Source organism: Erpetoichthys calabaricus, chromosome 3, assembly GCF_900747795.2.
Source record: "Erpetoichthys calabaricus chromosome 3, fErpCal1.3, whole genome shotgun sequence".
NCBI classification, from domain to species: domain Eukaryota; kingdom Metazoa; phylum Chordata; class Cladistia; order Polypteriformes; family Polypteridae; genus Erpetoichthys; species Erpetoichthys calabaricus.
In genome coordinates this window covers 251166156-251185489 of record NC_041396.2, presented here as the reverse complement: position 1 = coordinate 251185489, position 19334 = coordinate 251166156, and the positions used below count along the sequence as shown (strand labels likewise).

At 44.3% G+C, this 19334-nt stretch overlaps 3 protein-coding genes across 4 annotated transcripts in view; 1 reads left to right on the top strand and 2 right to left on the bottom strand.

Annotated features, from left to right (window-relative positions):
• LOC127527217 (transmembrane protein 272-like) overlaps positions 1 to 19334 on the bottom strand; it is a 242432-nt gene that overhangs the window by 39656 nt on the left and 183442 nt on the right. The window lies entirely within an intron of this gene.
• itga7 (integrin, alpha 7) overlaps positions 1 to 19334 on the top strand; it is a 181281-nt gene that overhangs the window by 116999 nt on the left and 44948 nt on the right. The gene's annotated exons all lie outside the window — the stretch shown is intronic.
• LOC127527215 (butyrophilin subfamily 1 member A1-like) overlaps positions 1 to 19334 on the bottom strand; it is a 51302-nt gene that overhangs the window by 8296 nt on the left and 23672 nt on the right. The window contains exons 5-6 of one of the 2 annotated variants that reach the window (XM_051925227.1): positions 14536 to 14688; positions 13781 to 14070 (exon numbers count right to left, since the gene is read on the bottom strand). In XM_051925227.1, the coding sequence (XP_051781187.1) occupies positions 14060 to 14070; positions 14536 to 14688 (164 nt within the window). In that variant the 3' untranslated portion in view covers positions 13781 to 14059. Of the gene's footprint in view, positions 1 to 13780; positions 14071 to 14535; positions 14689 to 19334 lie in introns of those variants that run through there. The other variant, XM_051925226.1, reaches the window with a different exon arrangement.

Genomic DNA, 19334 nt, shown 5'->3' with positions numbered 1-19334 from the left:
GTGCCATTTAACCCTTTGCAATGGCAACTGAGCATCACAGTGAAACCTACTCATTGGATAAGCCACGTTTGCCAGCCAACATGACCCATGAACTCACACTGGGCTAGTCAAATCTCAGCTGCAATATAAAAAAGGAATCTTTTTATACAAAGCTATGAAAATAAGGGTTCCAAAATGCTGCCCAGCCCTCTACAGTGCCTGTTAAACATCAAAGTTAATCCTAGTCATTAAAAATGGGAATGTGACAAATTTGCCAGTCAGTTTGAGCCACGTATTCATATCAGTCTGTGCAAAACTCAACTGCAACTTCACAAAATCATCTGCATTTTTTTCAAAACTGAGACCACTGGGGTGGCCCAACACCATTTAACCCATTTTACAGTGCCCATTAACCATCACAGTTAATTGCCTTTATTGCCAAGTTTGCCAGTCAGTCTGACCCTTGTAATCGCACTGGGACAGCAAAACTCAACTGCACTGCAACTGCAAAGGTATTCACTTTTCTCTGAAAGTTACAGTGGGTAACAACCCTGTATAATGCCAGTCGAACATCACACTGAAATCTGTTCATTCGATTCATGGGAATATGACAAATTTCCCAGTCCATTGGACCCATGTACCCAAAGTTCAACTGCAATTTAACAAGGGCATCTTTCTTTTCTCAACACTAGCGTAGCCCACTGCCATCTAACCCTCTGCAGTGCCCTTTAAACATCTAATTCCATACATTAAATATGGGAATGTGCCAACTTTTCCTGTCAATTTGACCATGTATCCAACTCAGAAATAACAAAGGCATCTGTCTTGTAACAAAGCCGTGAAAATGAGGGCTGCCCAGAATCACCTAACGCTTTATTGTGCCCATTAAACATCACAGTACATCTTACTCATTAGATATGACAGTGTGCCAAGTTTGTCAGTGACCTGGGCAAAACTGAACTGCCACTTAACAAAGGCATCCATCTTGTCCCAAAACTTTGAAAATTAAGTTGGTCCAACTTGACGTAACTCCTTTGTATCTCACCAGGTAGAAAATGTGGAAAATTGATTTTTTTTTTTCAAATAAAGGGCCCATTTTAGTGACATGCGTTAATACTGTATCTTTTTATGCAGAAGAATAGTTTGGCTCTTATCGCTGAATAAGTAACTGCTTTGCACAGGTTGTGTGAATAAGAAACTGGCTGAAAGCGAATAACTTCAGGCTCACATAAAACGGTCACCTTCTCCCCATATCTCTGTGGGTTTTATGGCAGACCTCCTGAAGACTCGCAGGCGAAGTAAATAAACGCTCTAATGGCGCATCCCCGTAGTGGATTACCGTCACAACCTGGGCTGATTGCCCACGAATGTTCACTAAATGCTGCTAGGGAAAACTCCGGTCCCCGTGACCTCCAGTTAGATCAGAAACACGCAACACCGAGGCGGCAACTGATCCGACGACCAAAGCTTTAGCCGTATATGTGGAGTAGGATCGCCGTCAAAAAAACTTCATCGTTCCACCTTGTGTAACATGCGCAGTAACAAAAACCATTTGTTTCTTCTTCGATAGAGAATGCTGCGTGACAGTTTGTTCACTCTTGAGAAATGTACTTGTAATATTTAGAAGCGAACCGAAACTGACATGTGTGAAATTTAACTTGATTTACATTATTACGAGTTATTTTTGACAGCGATCTTAATCCATAGTGGAAACAGGGTTGGAGTGTCGTCTTGGGGAAAGTACTTTGTGAGGACTCGGGGCACCGCTTTAGAGAGAGCCGAGTGACAGGAGTCAGGGTCAATTAACAGAGAAAAGGAGTGGCGTGTGGTTGACGTGGAGAAGCATTGGAGTAGTTAGGAAAACCGCATCAGGGTGAAGAGGGAGCGAATTGTTAAAGGACAGGAGAGAGGCACAGATGACGGAGGCGACCTGTTTGTATTATTTTGGAGGTGTCCTCGTGACCTAGACAACGGGTGGCGGTAGGACATCGTTTATATCGCGGAAAAACAAATAAAAGGTCAGTAGGCATTTGGAAGACTTCCCAGGATATGCGGCTCCTGTGTGTTTTATTTGCCGATTCGTCAAAATATTGTGACGTCCCGTCGAATAAACACACTCAGGAGCCGCTTGTCCAGGGAAGTCTTCCAAAATGCCGACTGTCTTTTTATTAAATCTGCCGCGATATAAACGGTGCCCTACAGCCGCCCGTTGTCTGGGTCACGGGGACACTTCCAAAATAACAAAGACTAATCACCTTCGTCCTATCTGCCTCTCTTACACTAAAAACAGTTACTTCCCTTCTTTACACCTTATACTGTTCTCCTCACTTTCTCCAGCCTCCAACTCAAACTTCCGGCCACACACCCCTTTTTATCACGCCCCATTAATTAACCCAGATCCCTGTCACTCATCTCTCTCTAGGGAGGTGCCCCAAACCCTTACAAACAGGGTTCCCCCAAGACTCCACCCCAACACTGCTTCCCTTCCCTATAGCCCATGCAATGGCAAGACACGTCACAATATTGTGACGTACTGTAATTAATGTTTTCTGTTTACTCTGTTTAGGGAAGGCTTCGTGTTTTTTTATAATTACATAGAAAGATAGAAGGTGCATGCGCAGGGGGAAGGTGGAGACAGGAAGGAGGGGGTGTGTGTAGGACCTTAAAAGAAAGAAAGGAGCGGAAGGTTTTTTTATGGCTGTTCTGTCCAGTCTTGTTTAATAAACTCAGCATTTTTGGAGCACCACGTTTTCCAGCACTTGTTTTGTGTCTCACCCTCCCTAGTCGCTACAGTGGTGTCAGAAGTGGGATGATGGAGCGAACTCCCATAGCGACTACCAGAGTGAACGAACAAGAAATACAAGACTTAACCGCATCTTTTAGACGGGTCCTTGGGGAAAGTGCACAGCGCCCAGCTATGCTGTCAAACGTATGGGATGCGCAAACGCCACCTCGCCGCAGCGTTAACACGGAGCCTCAAGTACACGATGCAGTGAGTCATGAACACATGGTAACAATAGAGTGCGATAATGTTTTGCAAGGAAGTTTCTGGGGACAAAAGCGAGAGCCAAGATACGATGTGGTACACGTGGAAGATGAAACGAGACGCATTTACGAGACACCAAGCCCGCCCAGCCAGGTTGCAGAGCTTCAGCGAGGTACGTTGCCTATAAATCCGGATATGCTGAGCAATGAATGGAACAACCTGCCGCGGGTGTTTTCGAAGGTGGCCCAAGCCGAGCACGGACCTGACGGGTTGCAGCAACAGATGTCAGCATGTGAAGGTCAGCTACCTGCGGAATCTAATACTGCATGGAAGAATCTTGCAAGAGAAGGAGGGGCTTACATGCAACAGGCATCAGTGGATCCTCATATCAAAGTAGGGCGCTATGACGGTAAGAGTTCATGGGAGGCATTTCTAGCCCGCTTCCAGTTAGTTGCTCTAGCCAATAGTTGGAATCCGCGAGATCAAGCTTTGAACTTGGCCATATCCCTTGAGGGTGAAGCATTGCAAGCACTAACTGATCTCAGAGTAGAAGACAGACTCAACTTTAAAGCACTGACCAATGCACTTGAATGGCGTTTTGGAAAGAGGGAATCTGAAGCAGACCTGCGCAGTCAGTGGGCCAGCAGGGTCCGTGATGAACAAGAAAGTTTAGGAAACTTTGCTGCTGATGCTCAGGCATTAACTAGAAAAGCCTTCTCTCAATTCCCTCCAGCCTCTCAGGACACCTTAGCCACAGAGGCATTTCTGAGGGGATTGACACCTCTTCCCTTGAGACAGCACGTACGCCTGACAGCCCCATCTACCTTGGAACAGGCTCTACAGATAGCTCAGAGAGTGGAAGAAGTCTTAAAAGAACCACCACCTATTAGCGGTAGCAGTTTACACATGATCAAGAGCCAGCAGCTGTTTCATCAGGCCCGGGGAGCACAACCTGTAGAAGACTTGCCACAAAATTCAATTACAAGATCAGGTAGCCAAGAAGGCCGTGGGTGAGTTGTGTCAAACTCTCGTTTGTGTTGGCGTTGTGGAAGGGGTGGCCATTTAAAGAGGGACTGTCCAGTAAAAGATGAACAACTGCCGGGAAACACTGGGGGGCCAGCGTAGATGGGACAGCGCTGGTCCCTAAAGTCGTCCCGAGGAACAATGAGGGGTTGTTACAAAAAGTCACAGCAGAGGAGTTCCATCCATCTGGTGAGCTGGAATTCCGGGTGGGGCAGATAGGTACAGGGGCAAGCTGCTATGTTGCCATCCATGTTGAAAATAAGCCCTGCTACGCATTGGTGGATACTGGTTCTACAGTTACACTTGTACGCCCTGACACCCTCCCACGGGACTCCAACCTCGAGCCCACTACAACACACTTGAGTACAGTCACTGGGGAGGAAACGCCAATGATTGGAAGGTTGAAAGTGAGGATGGAATTGGCTGGTTGGACCGGAGAACATGAAGTCTGGGTAGCTGCAGTGGAAGATCCATGTATTCTGGGGCTGGACTTTTTGCGGAACCTTGGTGCCAGTATCAATTTACAGACAGAAACTCTGCATCTGGCTGGGGGTTTTATCCTACCCTTAACCTCTTCCTCGGGATCTTTGGAGAGCTCAGCCATGGTTGCTGTCTCAAGCTTGGTCCAGCCTCGCACACCTCAAAACCAATCTACTACCATAAAATCACCACACTTGGATGCCCTTTCTGCTGTACAATCTCATTCCAGTCTCTTGATGGGGGCAGCACCAGAACCTCCACATTGTCCCATTCAGGCAGACAGGCCTTCATCAAGCTGCAAAGAAACTGGTGTACCTCAAGTGTCAAACATTATTCAAGCAATCTGGGAGGCCAATATGGAGGGGCTTGATTTTGTACAAGGCCAGCGCCTGAAGGCACTCTTAATAAAGTATGAGGATTGTTTTGCTACCAATTCAGTTGATGTAGGACAAACCCATCTAGTCCAGCATGATATTGTGACTGGTGATGCCCTCCCTATATGGCAGACTCCACGCAGAATCCCCTTGGGCCGGCAGGAGGCAGCAAATCAGATCCTGGAAGAGATGAAGAATGCAGGTATTATTGAACCTTCTGAAAGCCCTTGGGCCTCCCCAGTAGTAATGGTAAGAAAAAAAGATGGCAGCTGGAGGTTCTGTGTTGACTACCGACGGCTAAATAGTGTCACGCTTAAGGACTCCTATCCCCTACCCCGGATTGATGAATCTTTTGAACTGGTTGCTGGGTCTGCCTGGTTCTCCTCATTGGACCTTCGCAGTGGGTATTGGCAGGTGGCCCTTACCCCGCAGGCGCGACTTAAAACTGCATTCTCTACAGGGCGAGGTTTGTGGCAGTTCCGGGTCATGCCCTTTGGACTATGCAATGCCCCTGCGACTTTTGAACGCTTGATGGAACGAGTACTTGCTGGGATTCCACCTACACAGTGTTTGGTGTACCTGGACGATCTCTTAGTACATGGGAATACTTTTGATGATGCACTTAAAGCCCTAGAGGATGTTTTACAGAGGATACAGAGTGCAGGACTAAAGCTTCACCCACAGAAATGCCACCTGATGCGAAAGAAAATTTTATTTTTGGGTCATGAGATCAGCCACGAAGGTATAGCCACTGAGGAGGGAAAAGTAAATGCTGTTAAGCAGTGGCCAGAACCGAGTGACCGACGTCAAGTTAAAGAATTCTTAGGCTTGGCCTCATATTACCGCAGGTTTATCCAAGGATTTGCCACAATTGCAGCACCTCTACATAATCTCTTGCACACAGATGTGCCTTATCACTGGACAGAGGAATGTCAGGAGGCATTTAGTGGCCTTAAACAAGCCCTCAGCCAGGCTCCTGTTTTAGCTCCTCCTGACCTGAAGTTGCCTTTCCTCTTGGACACTGATGCAAGTAATGTGGGCTTAGGGGCAGTACTTTCCCAGACACATTCAGATGGTGAACGGGTGGTGGCCTATTATAGTCGGGCATTGTCAAAAGCAGAAAGAAACTACTGTGTGACTCGCCGGGAACTCCTGGCTGTAGTTTCTGCAGTTCAGCATTTTAAACATCTACTATGTGGGCTTCCATTTGTCATCCGCACGGATCATGCTGCTCTACAATGGCTGCTGACATTCCGAGAACCCGAGGGACAGGTTGCCCGATGGATCGAGCAGCTTCAAGCATACAATTTCTGTGTGGAACATCAAGCTGGACAGCGTCACAGCAATGCAGATGCTCTGTCCCGGAGGCCGTGTGCAGCCGAGGGTTGTGGTCATTGTGATCGTCAGGAAGCCCAGGATGCTGAAAGAGCAGGTGAGACAAGTCCGGAGTGTCGAGCCTTAAATTTGATAAACATGTTCATAAATTGGGAGGGCCGACAGAAAGAAGATCCAGCCCTACAATTGATCATTCAGTGGTTAGAGACCCAGCGTAAACCCAGTTGGGTAGAGGTGGCAAAAGAATCCCTGGAAGTGAAGGGCTTGTGGGCACAGTGGGACAGTCTTGCTCTACAGGATAGGATTCTAATGCGGTCCTGGTGCGTACCTGCCACAGGTGAACTGCAGTGGCAACTGGTGGTTCCAAAAGCCCTCAGGGAGCAAGTTCTTAAAGATCACCATGGGGCCCCAGGAACTGGGCATTTTGGCATAAGAAAAACTTTACGCCGGATACAACAGAAATACTACTGGGGTCATTGCCGGAGGGATGTAGAAGATCACTGCAGGAGGTGTGATGTATGTACAGCCCGGAAAGGCCCTCCCGGACAGTCCCACGCGCCCCTACAGCAGTATCAGGTGGGAGCTCCCATGGAACGGGTAGGTGTTGATGTGTTAGGCCCTTTTCCTAGGTCAGAGAAGGGAAACCGGTATGTTCTTGTAGCAATGGACTATTTTACAAAATGGCCAGAAGCTTATGCCCTTCCTGATCAAGAGGCTGTGACTGTTGCCCAGGCACTTATTGAGGATTTCTTTAGCCGTTTTGGCATCCCAAATGAACTTCATTCTGATCAGGGGCGCAACTTTGAGTGCCGGGTGTTCCAGCAGATGTGTCAGCAGCTGGGGATCCAGAAGACTCGGACTACCCCTTTACACCCACAAAGTGATGGATTAGTGGAACGGTTTAATCGGACTCTGGGTGTCCAACTTGCACTTTTCACATCCCACGGTCAGAAGGACTGGGATGACCAATTACCACTTATCCTCATGGCATGCCGTTCTGCTGTCCAAGAGTCTACTGGGTGTACACCTGCACTCTTGATGCTAGGACGGGAGATCAGGACTCCCCCAAACCTTGCTTATGGCTTTCCCCCTGATTCGCTCTTTCCTTGCCCAGGTCCCGAATATAGCCGCCGTTTGCAAGATAGACTGGAGAAAGCCCATGCCTTTGCCAGGGACCAGCTGAAGGCTGCAGGGGAGCGACAACGGCGCAACTATGACATCCGAGCCCAAGGAAGGCACTTTCGAGAGGGAGAACAGGTCTGGGTATACCGCCCTCGGCGTCGAAGAGGGCGTTGCCCAAAGCTGGATAGCCCATGGGTAGGCCCCTGTCAGGTCCTTGCTCGCCTAGGGGAAGTAGTTTATCGTGTACAAATTGCACCAGAAGGGAAGAAACTTGTTCTTCATCGAGATCGGCTTGCACCATATTTAGGTGCTCATTTAGTTTCTCCTTCAAACATGGATCCCGAAGATGCCCCACCATTGACTCCCATCCCTATTCCAATTGAAAGCACCGGTTCAGGGGAGCATAATGATGGCAGATCTGGATCTCAGGAACATGTCCCTCCACGGCCCAGACGCAGAAGAAGGCTACCAAGACGTTTATTGGATTTTGTGATCCCTCGGGGCGAGGGACTGGGGGGGGGGGGGAACAGTGTGACGTACTGTAATTAATGTTTTCTGTTTACTCTGTTTAGGGAAGGCTTCGTGTTTTTTTGTAACTACATAGAAAGATAGAAGGTGCATGCGCAGGGGGAAGGTGGAGACAGGAAGGAGGGGGTGTGTGTAGGACCCTAAAAGAAAGAAAGGAGCGGAAGGTTTTTTTATGGCTGTTCTGTCCAGTCTTGTTTAATAAACTCAGCATTTTTGGAGCACCACGTTTTCCAGCACTTGTTTTGTGTCTCACCCTCCCTAGTCGCTACAATATATATAAAGAAATCTAACTGTACTTAATGTCTTCAATAATGTAATAAATCTCGATTTCCAAAACGTCACGATAATGTATCCAGTCTGAAAGCCAAAGCACCCCCGTGCTAGTGATGGGCCGCTCGATACTCAGGTTTCGACACTGTGTCGAGCTTTCGAAGCACTGGAGATCGAAGCGCCGCTTCGAGGCTTGCTTCAAATGCGCCCATCACGTGATATTGATGCACGCTAGCGTAATGACGTCATTGATATCTGCGCAGTCAGCAGTCGAGTTGGTCAGCTACTAACCTGTTTGGTTGCTTTGGCTCAAAGCGTAAGAGAAGTTGTTCTTGATACAGCGATAAGGTTCGCTAACCCGAGTTCAAATCCTAATTGGGGCTCGCATATGTAGAAATAAGAATTTTGTATAAAACAGTTAAGTAGTACTTGTCTTAAGTTAACTAATATATTTTGGAGACATTATGAACAATTTACATGGGACACTATTTTCCTTGGTGTGGAATCGTGTCCACCTAGAATCTGTAACAAATTAATGAGCATATTTTGCGTAAGGTAGCACGTATTATAACAATCCAGAATCTACTCTACGCCATGTCGATCATATCAGAGAGGGTAAGAAACGCTTCACTAAAGCCAACGTGGTCATTACACCAGTATATGCGCAAGACACTCTCATTAAACGTTTTTACTATTCAGTGATTCCCAGATCTGTAGCTGATTTGTATTATTGATTTCCAAAAAGCAATGTGAGTAAAAGCGTGTGCTGCATAACTAATCACAACTGTCTTCTGCAATTTTAGGAAAGCTTCGGGAGTTCTGCGTTAATGAGACAAAAAAGTTGTAAAGAAACTTTGCGAATTCATCCAGAGGTGAACATAAAGATCACTCAAGTACTGACAAGAAGGAGCAGCTGGATAAGCACATCTGGAGCCAAACTTTCAAAAAAGCACCTGACTTTGTCAGTAACATCCTTTCCTTCTGAATGCATCTTATCAAAGGCTGCGCGGGATTTGTTGGGGGAATAAGTAATCTTCCGAACTGCAGCACAACAGAGTAAATCATTGATGTAAACAGAATTATTGAAAGACTAAGCTTTTGTCGTTTCTGTATTCTTAAACCATCTTCCAGTTCCACAATCCCCCGCAGTCACTGTCACATTTAACGTTCCCTGCTCCTCACCTGTCGTGTCACCCAAATCATCAACACTCAGTTTCATTCAAGGCTTTACCGTCCTTCCTTTCATAGACATAAAATAAGACACACATTTTCTCTACATACGTATCCAATAATAATAGTAAACTGGCAGGAACGAGAAAAAGCACAAGATGGGAATATTCATGACAAGAGCCTCAGCATCAGGGTGAGGATGTGCCTTGTCACCCATTACGTGAGCTCGTCTGCCACCCTTCAGTTGCACTGGCACACGTTACACTCGGGGGCAATTGCAATGGAGAATACCGACAGTGTACACCTTCAGAAGTGGAATAAATCGACTGTATAAGTAGAACATTTCAGATAAACTATGAATTTTGTTAATCATAAACAATGCAACATAACTTATTATATGTGTTGTTACTTTTTATTTATTCTCACCAAACGTTACATATCTACATGGGAAATGAACATGGGTAATATGTTTATAATCATTCTCACTAAAATACACCGTCAAAATATATTAATGAGCAACCTGAGACACATTGGCCTTTAGGAAATATAAAAAAGCGTATGCGCTGTCATTTAGGACAGAATGCATTGTTAATTTGACGCACTTTCTACTGATGCGATGTCAGGAAAAAAAAAGAAACAGCACAGTCCATGCAAACTCATCGCCTCCTTGGTTTTTGACCTTATGATTGTCAACATCAAATCAATAAAGTCATTTTAAGAAGATGACAAGTCAGCTATAGTCAGTTCAATTAACGCTCCTTTTAAAAAAATTGCTTATACCGAATATAAATCAGAATCTCAATGAATCGGGACTCGCGAGTAGTAACGAATAATATGTGACACTGAGAAATTGTAATTCCTAATAACGGGAACAAGTAAAAACTACGATTTCCTAAAACGGACACTGTAAATGTAGGCATTTCAAAAAATAATTTAGGATACTTGTGTGTGCATTTCAATACCAATTTAAGAACTACGTAGGCTACCTGTCGTACTATAAACTGTAGCTCAAGCAGCACTTAACAGTAAATAGTCTAACAAGACAATGACTGACTGTACGAAGATGCTGCGCCGCTACAATAAAGGGTCACACTGTCATTCTGCATGTTTAGAAGGCGCTGATTGGCTGAAACTGTTTATAGCGAATTGTCTCAAATTGGTAGTGCCGTATAGCGATCAGAAACGAAAAGACACATTTAGGCATGCTGGACAGTAGTTTGTTTTTCTACAATACAAATTCAGTACGACACCAGGGTCTCCAAACACACAAATATGAAGCTTATTACGTTTTACAGTGAAACTCTTTACATACACAATATAATTAGGGACGTGTGCCCCCTGCCCGACTACGGCGGCCCAACCTTCCCTCGACAGCTCGATTCGCTCGCTATCCGTCCAAGCTGTTAAATGGAGGAATTGAAAAAAAGCCTTTCACAAGTGGAGGATCGACGACGCGAACGCCTGGTGTTTTTACTGAGAGACAGTTGCGATACCATTGAGTCACCTAATCAGGATAATTAACGTGCTTCGCGCAATTGAACTAATACTACTGTTCTTACTGCGGCGGATGTGGAAATTTGTTGTTTGACATATACACGTTAAATTGATTTAATTGACACGGGAGTATCATTGTTGTATACTCCTAATGAAGACAAAAAAATTATATTTATAGATGTATACTGTATGACGTGCGGTTTTGAACAAAATTAAGCGTTCCATAAAAAGGTTGCACGATTTACCTAATCTTTTTATATATATAAAGTTGATATATGACAATATATCTTTGACACTATGTATCAGACAAAGGAAATCACAGCAAACCACAAGAACAATAATTACTTCTCAGCAACTACCTGAATTGTAGTTTAACTATATTAAGTGAAGTGTGTAATGTCAATACGAATTACAAAATATAACTAGAGAGTTAAGTGTCGATAGACTCTCAAAATATAGAGGTCAATGCCTTTGAGTGTGCTGAGGCTTCACAAAGATTCAATAACCAGTGACCATGTCTGCTTGAGGCTTCAAAGCCCTATCATGATCCAATCTCAGTACTACGCATGTCTGAGGCTTCAGAACCCTGTCATGATCTCAGTACTACGCATGTCTGAGGCTTCAGAGCTCCGTCATGATCTCAGTACTACGCATGTCTGAGGCTTCAGAGCTCCGTCATGATCTCAGTACTACGCATGTCTGAGGCTTCAGAGCTCCGTCATGAGCTCAGTACTACGCATGTCTGAGGCTTCGAAGCACCGTTCGAAGCCCGTCATGACGCAATCTAAGTACTACGCATGTCTGAGGCTTCGAATCTGCTCGAGGCTTCGAAGCCTCAGTTAACCCAGTGCGCATGTCTGAGGCTTCGAATCTGCTCGACGCTTCGAAGCCTCAGTTAACCCAGTGCGCATGTCTGAGGCTTCGAATCTGCTCGACGCATCAAAGCCTCAGTTAACCCAGTGCGCATGTCCGAGGCTTCGAATCTGCTCGACGCTTCGAAGCCTCAGTTAACCCAGTGCGCATGTCTGAGACTTCAGAGCCACGTCATGAGCTCAGTACTACGCATGTCTGAGGCTTCAAATCCCTGTTTGAAGCCCGTCATGACGCAATCTCAGTAGTACTACGCATGTCTGAGGCTTCGAATCTGCTCGAGGTTTCGAAGCCTCAGTTAACTCAGTGCGCATGTCTGAGGTTTCAGAGCGCCGTCATGAGCTCAGTACTACGCATGTCTGAGGCTTCAGAGCTCTGTCATGATCTCAGTACTACGCATGTCTGAGGCTTCAAAGCCCCGTTTGAAGCTCGTCATGACGCAATCTCAGAACTACGCATGACTGAGGCTTCGGATACCTGTCATGATCTCAGTACTACATATGTCTGAGGCTTCAGAGCTCCGTCATGATGCAATCTTAGTACGCATGTCTGCTCAGTGCTTCTAACCAAGCTTGATGATTCCAGTGTGCATGTCTGCTTGGTGCTGATGAGCTCCAGTTTGAAGTACATATGGCATCAACAGAGTTCAAAAACTCGACAGAATTCCCATTGAAATGAATGTTTGTGGATGATCCATACATGTTAAATGATTGTGCCTGATAATACTTTGTGGTAAAAAATAAAATTATAAATTATACATCATACAAATCTGCGGTGGGTTGGCACCTTGCCCAGGATTGGTTCCTGCCTTGTGCCCTGTGTTGGCTGGGATTGGCTTCAGCAGACCCCCGTGACCCTGTGTTCGGATTCAGCGGGTTGGAAAATGGATGGATGGATATCATTGTTTTTGTCTTCATTACATACATACATACATACATACATACAAAACATGCATTATATACATCCACTCTGCTGAAAATAGTAGTGGTGCAGTGGTAGCATTGCCGCTTTATACTAAGGCTTGCTTGGGTTCGGGTCCCACGTCCACCCATTGTGAATTGTGACCCAAAGAGTCTGTTTTTCTTTTTTTTTTTCATTTAACTGCAAATTCCATCGTGGACCGAGAGCAAGCAAGGCGAGAACACTAGTAAAGATCTATCAAATGGAAATGGGCATCTTGTTTTATGTCTATAACAAAAAAAAATATTTGAGTGACGATTTCAACTGTTATTGTAGTTGCTGATGGCGGGTTTAGCAGTTTAAAATTTTAAATATTAAATTAATAAGGTGGAATATGTGCTTATTTTGAGTGTTGGGGGTGGGGGGGGGGGAGAGCTACACGATAAATGTGTTAGTCACTGGGATTGCGCCTCTATAACTGGAAGATTGCTTAGGAATGATACAGACTGGACAACTATATGTTTTAGGAAATGTTTTATTATTGCACTGTGCTGTGACTAAGACAACTTTTTCCTGATCGCCTGTCCGGACCTTGAAGATGTGTTTACGAGGGAGGGATGCTGTTGTTAAAAGCAAATGCTTTTTCGGCAGCAGGTCCAGATGTGTTTATCCTGCTGCTTTTTGTTGTTGCCTCAGCACTCAAGAGGATCTTTAATGCCGACCTTGATACGTGCAATGCTCACTTGATCCATGCACTGCTCACCTAGGAGTGTCCCGTGTGTGTCGGTGTACCGGTGACTGATCTGCGCCGTGTCTCTCAGCCTCTCTGATGAGCTCCGGATTGACACCTTTGAATGTTTGGTGCAGCAGAGCAAATTCAATAGAAGATGAATTAACGTAAATACGTGAGCTGCCTTACGCAATTAGTCATCGCATTTTGATGGCGATTCTAAGTGGGGATGATTCACGAACAGATCTCTTATGCGATCCTTCCACAGTATCTCTCAAAATTATTTAGTTCAAATTGGTTATAAAGACTTCACTCGAGATTATTTTTTTTAATTATGATGAGTCTTTAGTTCGGATCGAGCTCGGGTTAGCACTACGCTCAGAATATGAAAAGCAACCACCTTAGTTAAATGAGCCACTGACGGCGTCTTTTCTCGTAGCGAACTCGTTACTTTTGAGCTCCAAAAAATATTGTAAAGTATTAATAAATGAAATAGTTTAATACTTGATCGAATAATAACATCTGTGATTTAAGGATTTCACATTTTCGTTCTCAAATGTGCTTACCTATATCATGGCAAAGTACAGGGATAAACCTTTATTTTCTGTCTACTCTGTTTTAATTAAGTCAGACCAAAGAAAACATTTAAGGCTATTAAATGTGATCTCAAGAAAAGATCAGGGTTAATTATAATACTAATAACAGGAGCGATTATAATGATACAGTGCAAAAGTAAATACTAATTGAAATCCATGGGAATCCGGGAATCAAGCTGCTGACGATCCCTTCTCTTCGATGTCAGTCTGTAGCTGCGAAAAAATAAAAACAATAAGAGTTTTAACAGACGTCATTGAAGTGGATCATAAGTTTCTGTAACGTTAATGAAAATGGCCAGGAGGTGTCACTAGAGAGGGGAGTGTCAAATGCTTCGAAGCTTCGATACGATTTCCGACACAATTGCTTCAAACATGTTGATGCTTCATGAGGCTTCACTCCGCCCATCACTACCCTGTGCTACTCAAGGATCTGTAACTCTGACCGTGAGACGTCTCCGCCTGCACACCTTGTGGAGATTAGGTGGGTTGGGTGATGATTGGCTGGATGATTATCAACCCCACCCATCTTGAGTACATGGGCGGTCCTAGTTCAACGTCCCGCCGTCGCTTCTACTGCGCATGCCCCTTCTGGCATTTTCGTTTTGCTATACGAATCCAAAGAACGCCCACTTTCTCTCGGGTTATCCCCCACCCAGGGTCTCCCGTATGGAAGCTCACCTGTGATGGCGGACCGCAAACTGTCCAGCTGCTCTCGGCAGCGCCGACACATGTCCTCGACGGCCTGCTCCTTGGTGCTTTCAGACGCCAGCGCCTCCACTTTCCGTAACACATCCATCAGCTGGGCCGCCAGCCTGCCGGAGTCACAGGCATCTGTAACGAGAGACGCAGAATGAGGAAGCTTTGTACGCGGGCTGCTGTGACACTCGAGTGCTTCTCACTCGCTGAGCGGTGCTTACCACTGGTATCGGATAACTCGTCGGCTGCAGCCTCCATTTCTCCCAAGCGGGGTTTGCGTTTGTAGATGCTGGCTGCTCCCCAGGAAGCCGCGTCCCGCCCCAGCGGCGGAAACACGTAGGGCCACGGCGGCTTAGACTGGAGTCACGAGGCGGGGAGCCGCAGGCGGGTTAGTAGTTTGCCGAGGACTAAATGAGAACCCGAAGAAGTCATTTTAGACTACAGAACAGACGGTACCGGCAATAATAAGGTGGGACAGAAAGTGAAGGAGGCGTGGCTTACGTTATACTGGCACATTCACCCTTGTAAACAAACCCACCCACAAATATCAAGCGTTATAATGGCAAAGATTTGAAATGACTTTATTAAGAAACCTAGGGTCATACAGAGAAGAGAGGCGTAAACTGAGACCACTGTGGATGTCACCCAACCCTGCCAGCTGCAGTGGGTGTCACCACCTGCTTTTCATTCTAACTGAACCCTTTGGTGGACACCCAATGGTCCCTTTAAGTTTAAGGCCGTTGTGCCATCTGTAGTTAGGGGCACTGTGTATCGATTTAAACATTTGTAGGTTGTCAGTGTAAAATTAGCAAGTGCAGGGTGCTGCACGTGAGAAGCTCTCTGAATGCCGATGTGCTAGTGGATAACACTTTTTGGCAGTTGAGTTTAATTCTTGTAAGTGATCTGCCTCAACTGTTTGGGGGAAGCCCTGATCAGCCATGCAGAGACACGGCCATGAAGCACCTGGGTAAAGTTTATGAAGTGCTTTTGATAAAAACAGAAAAGCTGATAACAGTAGCAGCAGTAAACAATGACAGTTAATAAGAGTCACTCGGTGAAAATGCACAGACAGATCAGTAGGTGCCATCACAGGAGGCTCTGGTATATCAGCATGTGGACAGTTAGGGGTCTCTTCATTGAGGTGTCCTTTCTCGGTGGTTTTCTCGGATGAAGTCTCATTCTATTTTTTCATTTGTGTTTTCAGGTGAAATTGACAAACCTGGCATGTAGATACAGAGGAATGTCCCCATCTGATAGAAGCCCATGATGCTGCCATTGGTTGGGTTCATCTGATTGATGCCAGCAGACCTTTTATAAAGCCTTTAATGTTTTGGTCACATTACTGTCACCAGGTGTTCCACATAAGTGTCAAATTATCATAGCAAAATCTCAAAATATATATAAAAAAATAAACTAAGCTGATATACAAGTGCCCAGTGGAGAGCCACATGTCTGTGCAGTGCCAGTGCCGTGAGGCTTGTCCCAGAATGACAGATTTGCAGATTAAACACATTTTACAAATGAGATACAAGATCATCAAAGCTATCAAAAAATAACAAAGGAGCTCACCCTTTATCAGCCGCTACATAACTGAATGAATTTTTTTAGCATTTACATATCTGATTTTTTAATAATTATACAGTCATGTGAAAAAGTAAGTACACTCCTTGGAAACTGGCAAACATTAGGTCTTCATGCACACCGTGCTGGCAGATAAAGCTGATATACCTGAGTAACAACACAAGGAGAGTGGGCCCTCTCTGTCATTTATTTAAGAAAAATATCAATAGCTGTGATGGTCTACAGGGGAAAAAGAAAGTCCACCCTTGAAGCTGATATTGCCCCCTTTAGCAGAAATAATTTCTTGTTTCCGATTAGCATAACTGCCCAGCAGTCCCCGATACTCACTTGGCGCCCACTCCTCCACTCACAGTTCCTTCACTCGTAAGAAGTTTGTGGTTTTTCTTGCATTTCCTGCCTGCTTCTACATTTTAATGAGATTTAAATCAGGGTTTCGACTAGTTGGCCAGTCCATAACCCTTCATTTTGTCTTTTTGAGATATTCTTTTGTGGGTTTGCTAGCATGCTTCAGGTTATTATCATATTTCCCATTGGGATTAATAAAGTATCTATCTATCTATCTATCTATCTATTGAAAGGCCCAGCTCAACTTTAGCTTCAGCTTTAGGACAGATGGCCTTGCGTTCTCCTCAAGCACACTTTCATAGCCGACTCAAAGACTGCAAGCTGCCCAAAGCAACACCAAACTGGAACATTTTTGCCACCATCTTTCACTGTTGGCATGAGGGTCTTCTCCTGAAATGCTGTTACTGTGGCCAGTCAACTCCATCTTTGATTCATCTGTTTCAGAAAGCCTTTCCTTCGCCTAGATGTTCAATGACAAAGTGAAGTCTTGCTCTGATGTTCTGCAGAGGTAGCAAACGCTTTTTCCTGGTACACCTTGCATGCCAGTCAAATCTGTGTCATATCTTTCTAATTATAGATACATGCACTTTGACACAAACTGTTGCAAAAATTACCTACAAATCCTACAATCAAATTTTGGGGTTCTCTGAGATTTCTTTTACTATCAAGCGGTCATCTCTTAGACTCAATTTGCAGGGCTAGCCACTCCTGGACAAATTAGGAGTTGTTTGAAATTGATGCCATTTGTAGATGGTTTTCCTTACAGGGGAATGGCTGATTTCCCAAATGTTTGGTGATCTTTTCAAACCACTTGCCAGATTCCAAGGCATCCACAACCTTTGTTCTGAGGACCGTAGAGAGCTCTTTTGAACTTGGTGTGATGACACCACACATGTCAATAGTAAAGAGAGCACCAGAGTCTTCATATCTGCACTTTAAATAAAACAGTCGGGTCCACCTGCAGACTCCAAAAGGAGGTTCTCATCAATGACACCTGATTTTAATTTGATGGAGGGGTGGATTTATGTCTTCCATGTTGCAAATCTGCATTTTTGTTCATTTAAATTATGAGAATGAATACACCATGACATTTGATGTGTTATTTCTTCAAGTAGGTCACCTTTATCTGCAGGCACTGTTTGCATGAAGACTGAATGTTTGCCTGTTTCAATATATTGAAAAAGTTAACAGTTTCCGTGAGGTGTACTTACTTTCTCACACGACTATATTATCAAAAAGTCACATGCCAGCAAAGCGCTATATGTTGGCACCGAATCAAAATGCACTAGGATGCTATAAACCATTACCAGCCAGTAAGGTGCTATCCACCTTAATAAAAGCCTACTTGTGTGTTTGTTTGCTATGTCTGTGTTGCTCCAACAGATGGCGCACCATAAACATTTGTCATAATAAAATACATTGAGCAAGGGAAAGGCTCTAAGTCAGGGGTGGCAAACTCCAATCCTGGAGTGACGCAGTGGCTGCAGGTTTTCCTTCTAACCATCTTTTTCATTAGTTTTTGCTGCTAATTAACTTCTTTTGCCTTCGTTTTAATTAACTAGATTCAGGTCCCTTAGTTGTTTCTTTTTCTTTAATTAGCTGCCAAACAATAATGAGACACAAAACAAGGTGCCACATGACCAGCTCACCTGTGCCCATCACACAATATCTGAAAATAAAGAAAGGTGAAGGTCTCAGTAAGGTTGATCTCTCAGGTCCCCAAAACATTTTGACAATGTTCTTAGAAAAAACAGAAAATCAACAGTTCTGGAAATGTCTGCTGTGTCAGGATGAGAGCAGCAACAAGCCATAGAATTGAATAATGAGTTTAATTAACAGCAAGAATTGGCTTCTCATTAAGAAACTGGTTGGAGTGAAATTAGTTGCAGTTTGAAGTCCTAATTTAGCTGGTCAACTGTTGACTTGTTTCACATTTGATTTTTGTTTGGCTGTCATTTAATAAAGACAATAATTAATTCAGAGCAGTGAATCCTTAAAAGCAGGGCTATTAAAATGAAGGGAAAAAGAAGTTAATTAGCAGTGAAAACTGGTCACTGGTTAGGAAAAGGGTTAGAATGAAAACCTGCAGCCACTGCGGCACTCCAGGAATGGAGTTTGCCACCGTTGCTGTATATAAATGAAATGTTTTATTATTATTATTATTATTGCATTGCCATTCCAACAGATGGTGCCCCACAAACATTAACACTGCTTTTATGGATCCCATACAAACATTTGTACTAATGCGTTTTAATACTACAAATGTTTGATGTGTCAACTGTTGCAATGACTAATCCTATACATTTTATTACTACATGTATTACACAGTACCTTCCAGTAGATGGTGCACTGCAAGTGTTAGCACTGAGGTCTATGTTGATTGCTTACATTTCAATCCACCTTAGATGAGTAGCACAACTAGTATATTATTACAGAGTTTCAGGATAGCAAGGTGCTATATAATAACAGAGTTATGGAGTCATAAGGCACTTTATAGTATCACAGAGTCACAGAATAGTAAAGTGGTATACATCCAGAGAAGAGCGACTAGGCTGATTCAAGGCTACAGGGGATGAGTTAGGAGGAAAGATTAAAAGAGCTGAGCCTTTACAGTTTAAGCAAAAGAAGATGAAGAGGAGACCTGAGTGAAGTGTTTAAAACCTTCTTGTAAGGCTCCTGAAATTGTCAAATCGAGTGAAGTTGTGTATTTTAAAGCCAGCCATTCTTTTTTCTCTCAGCTGTTCTCTGCTCTGCCTTTTGACTCTTCCTCCTCTGCATTATCCTCATCCTCACCTGTCTCTCAGTCTCCTTATCAAGAAATGGCAGCACATTCAGTGACCTTTACATTTTCAGAG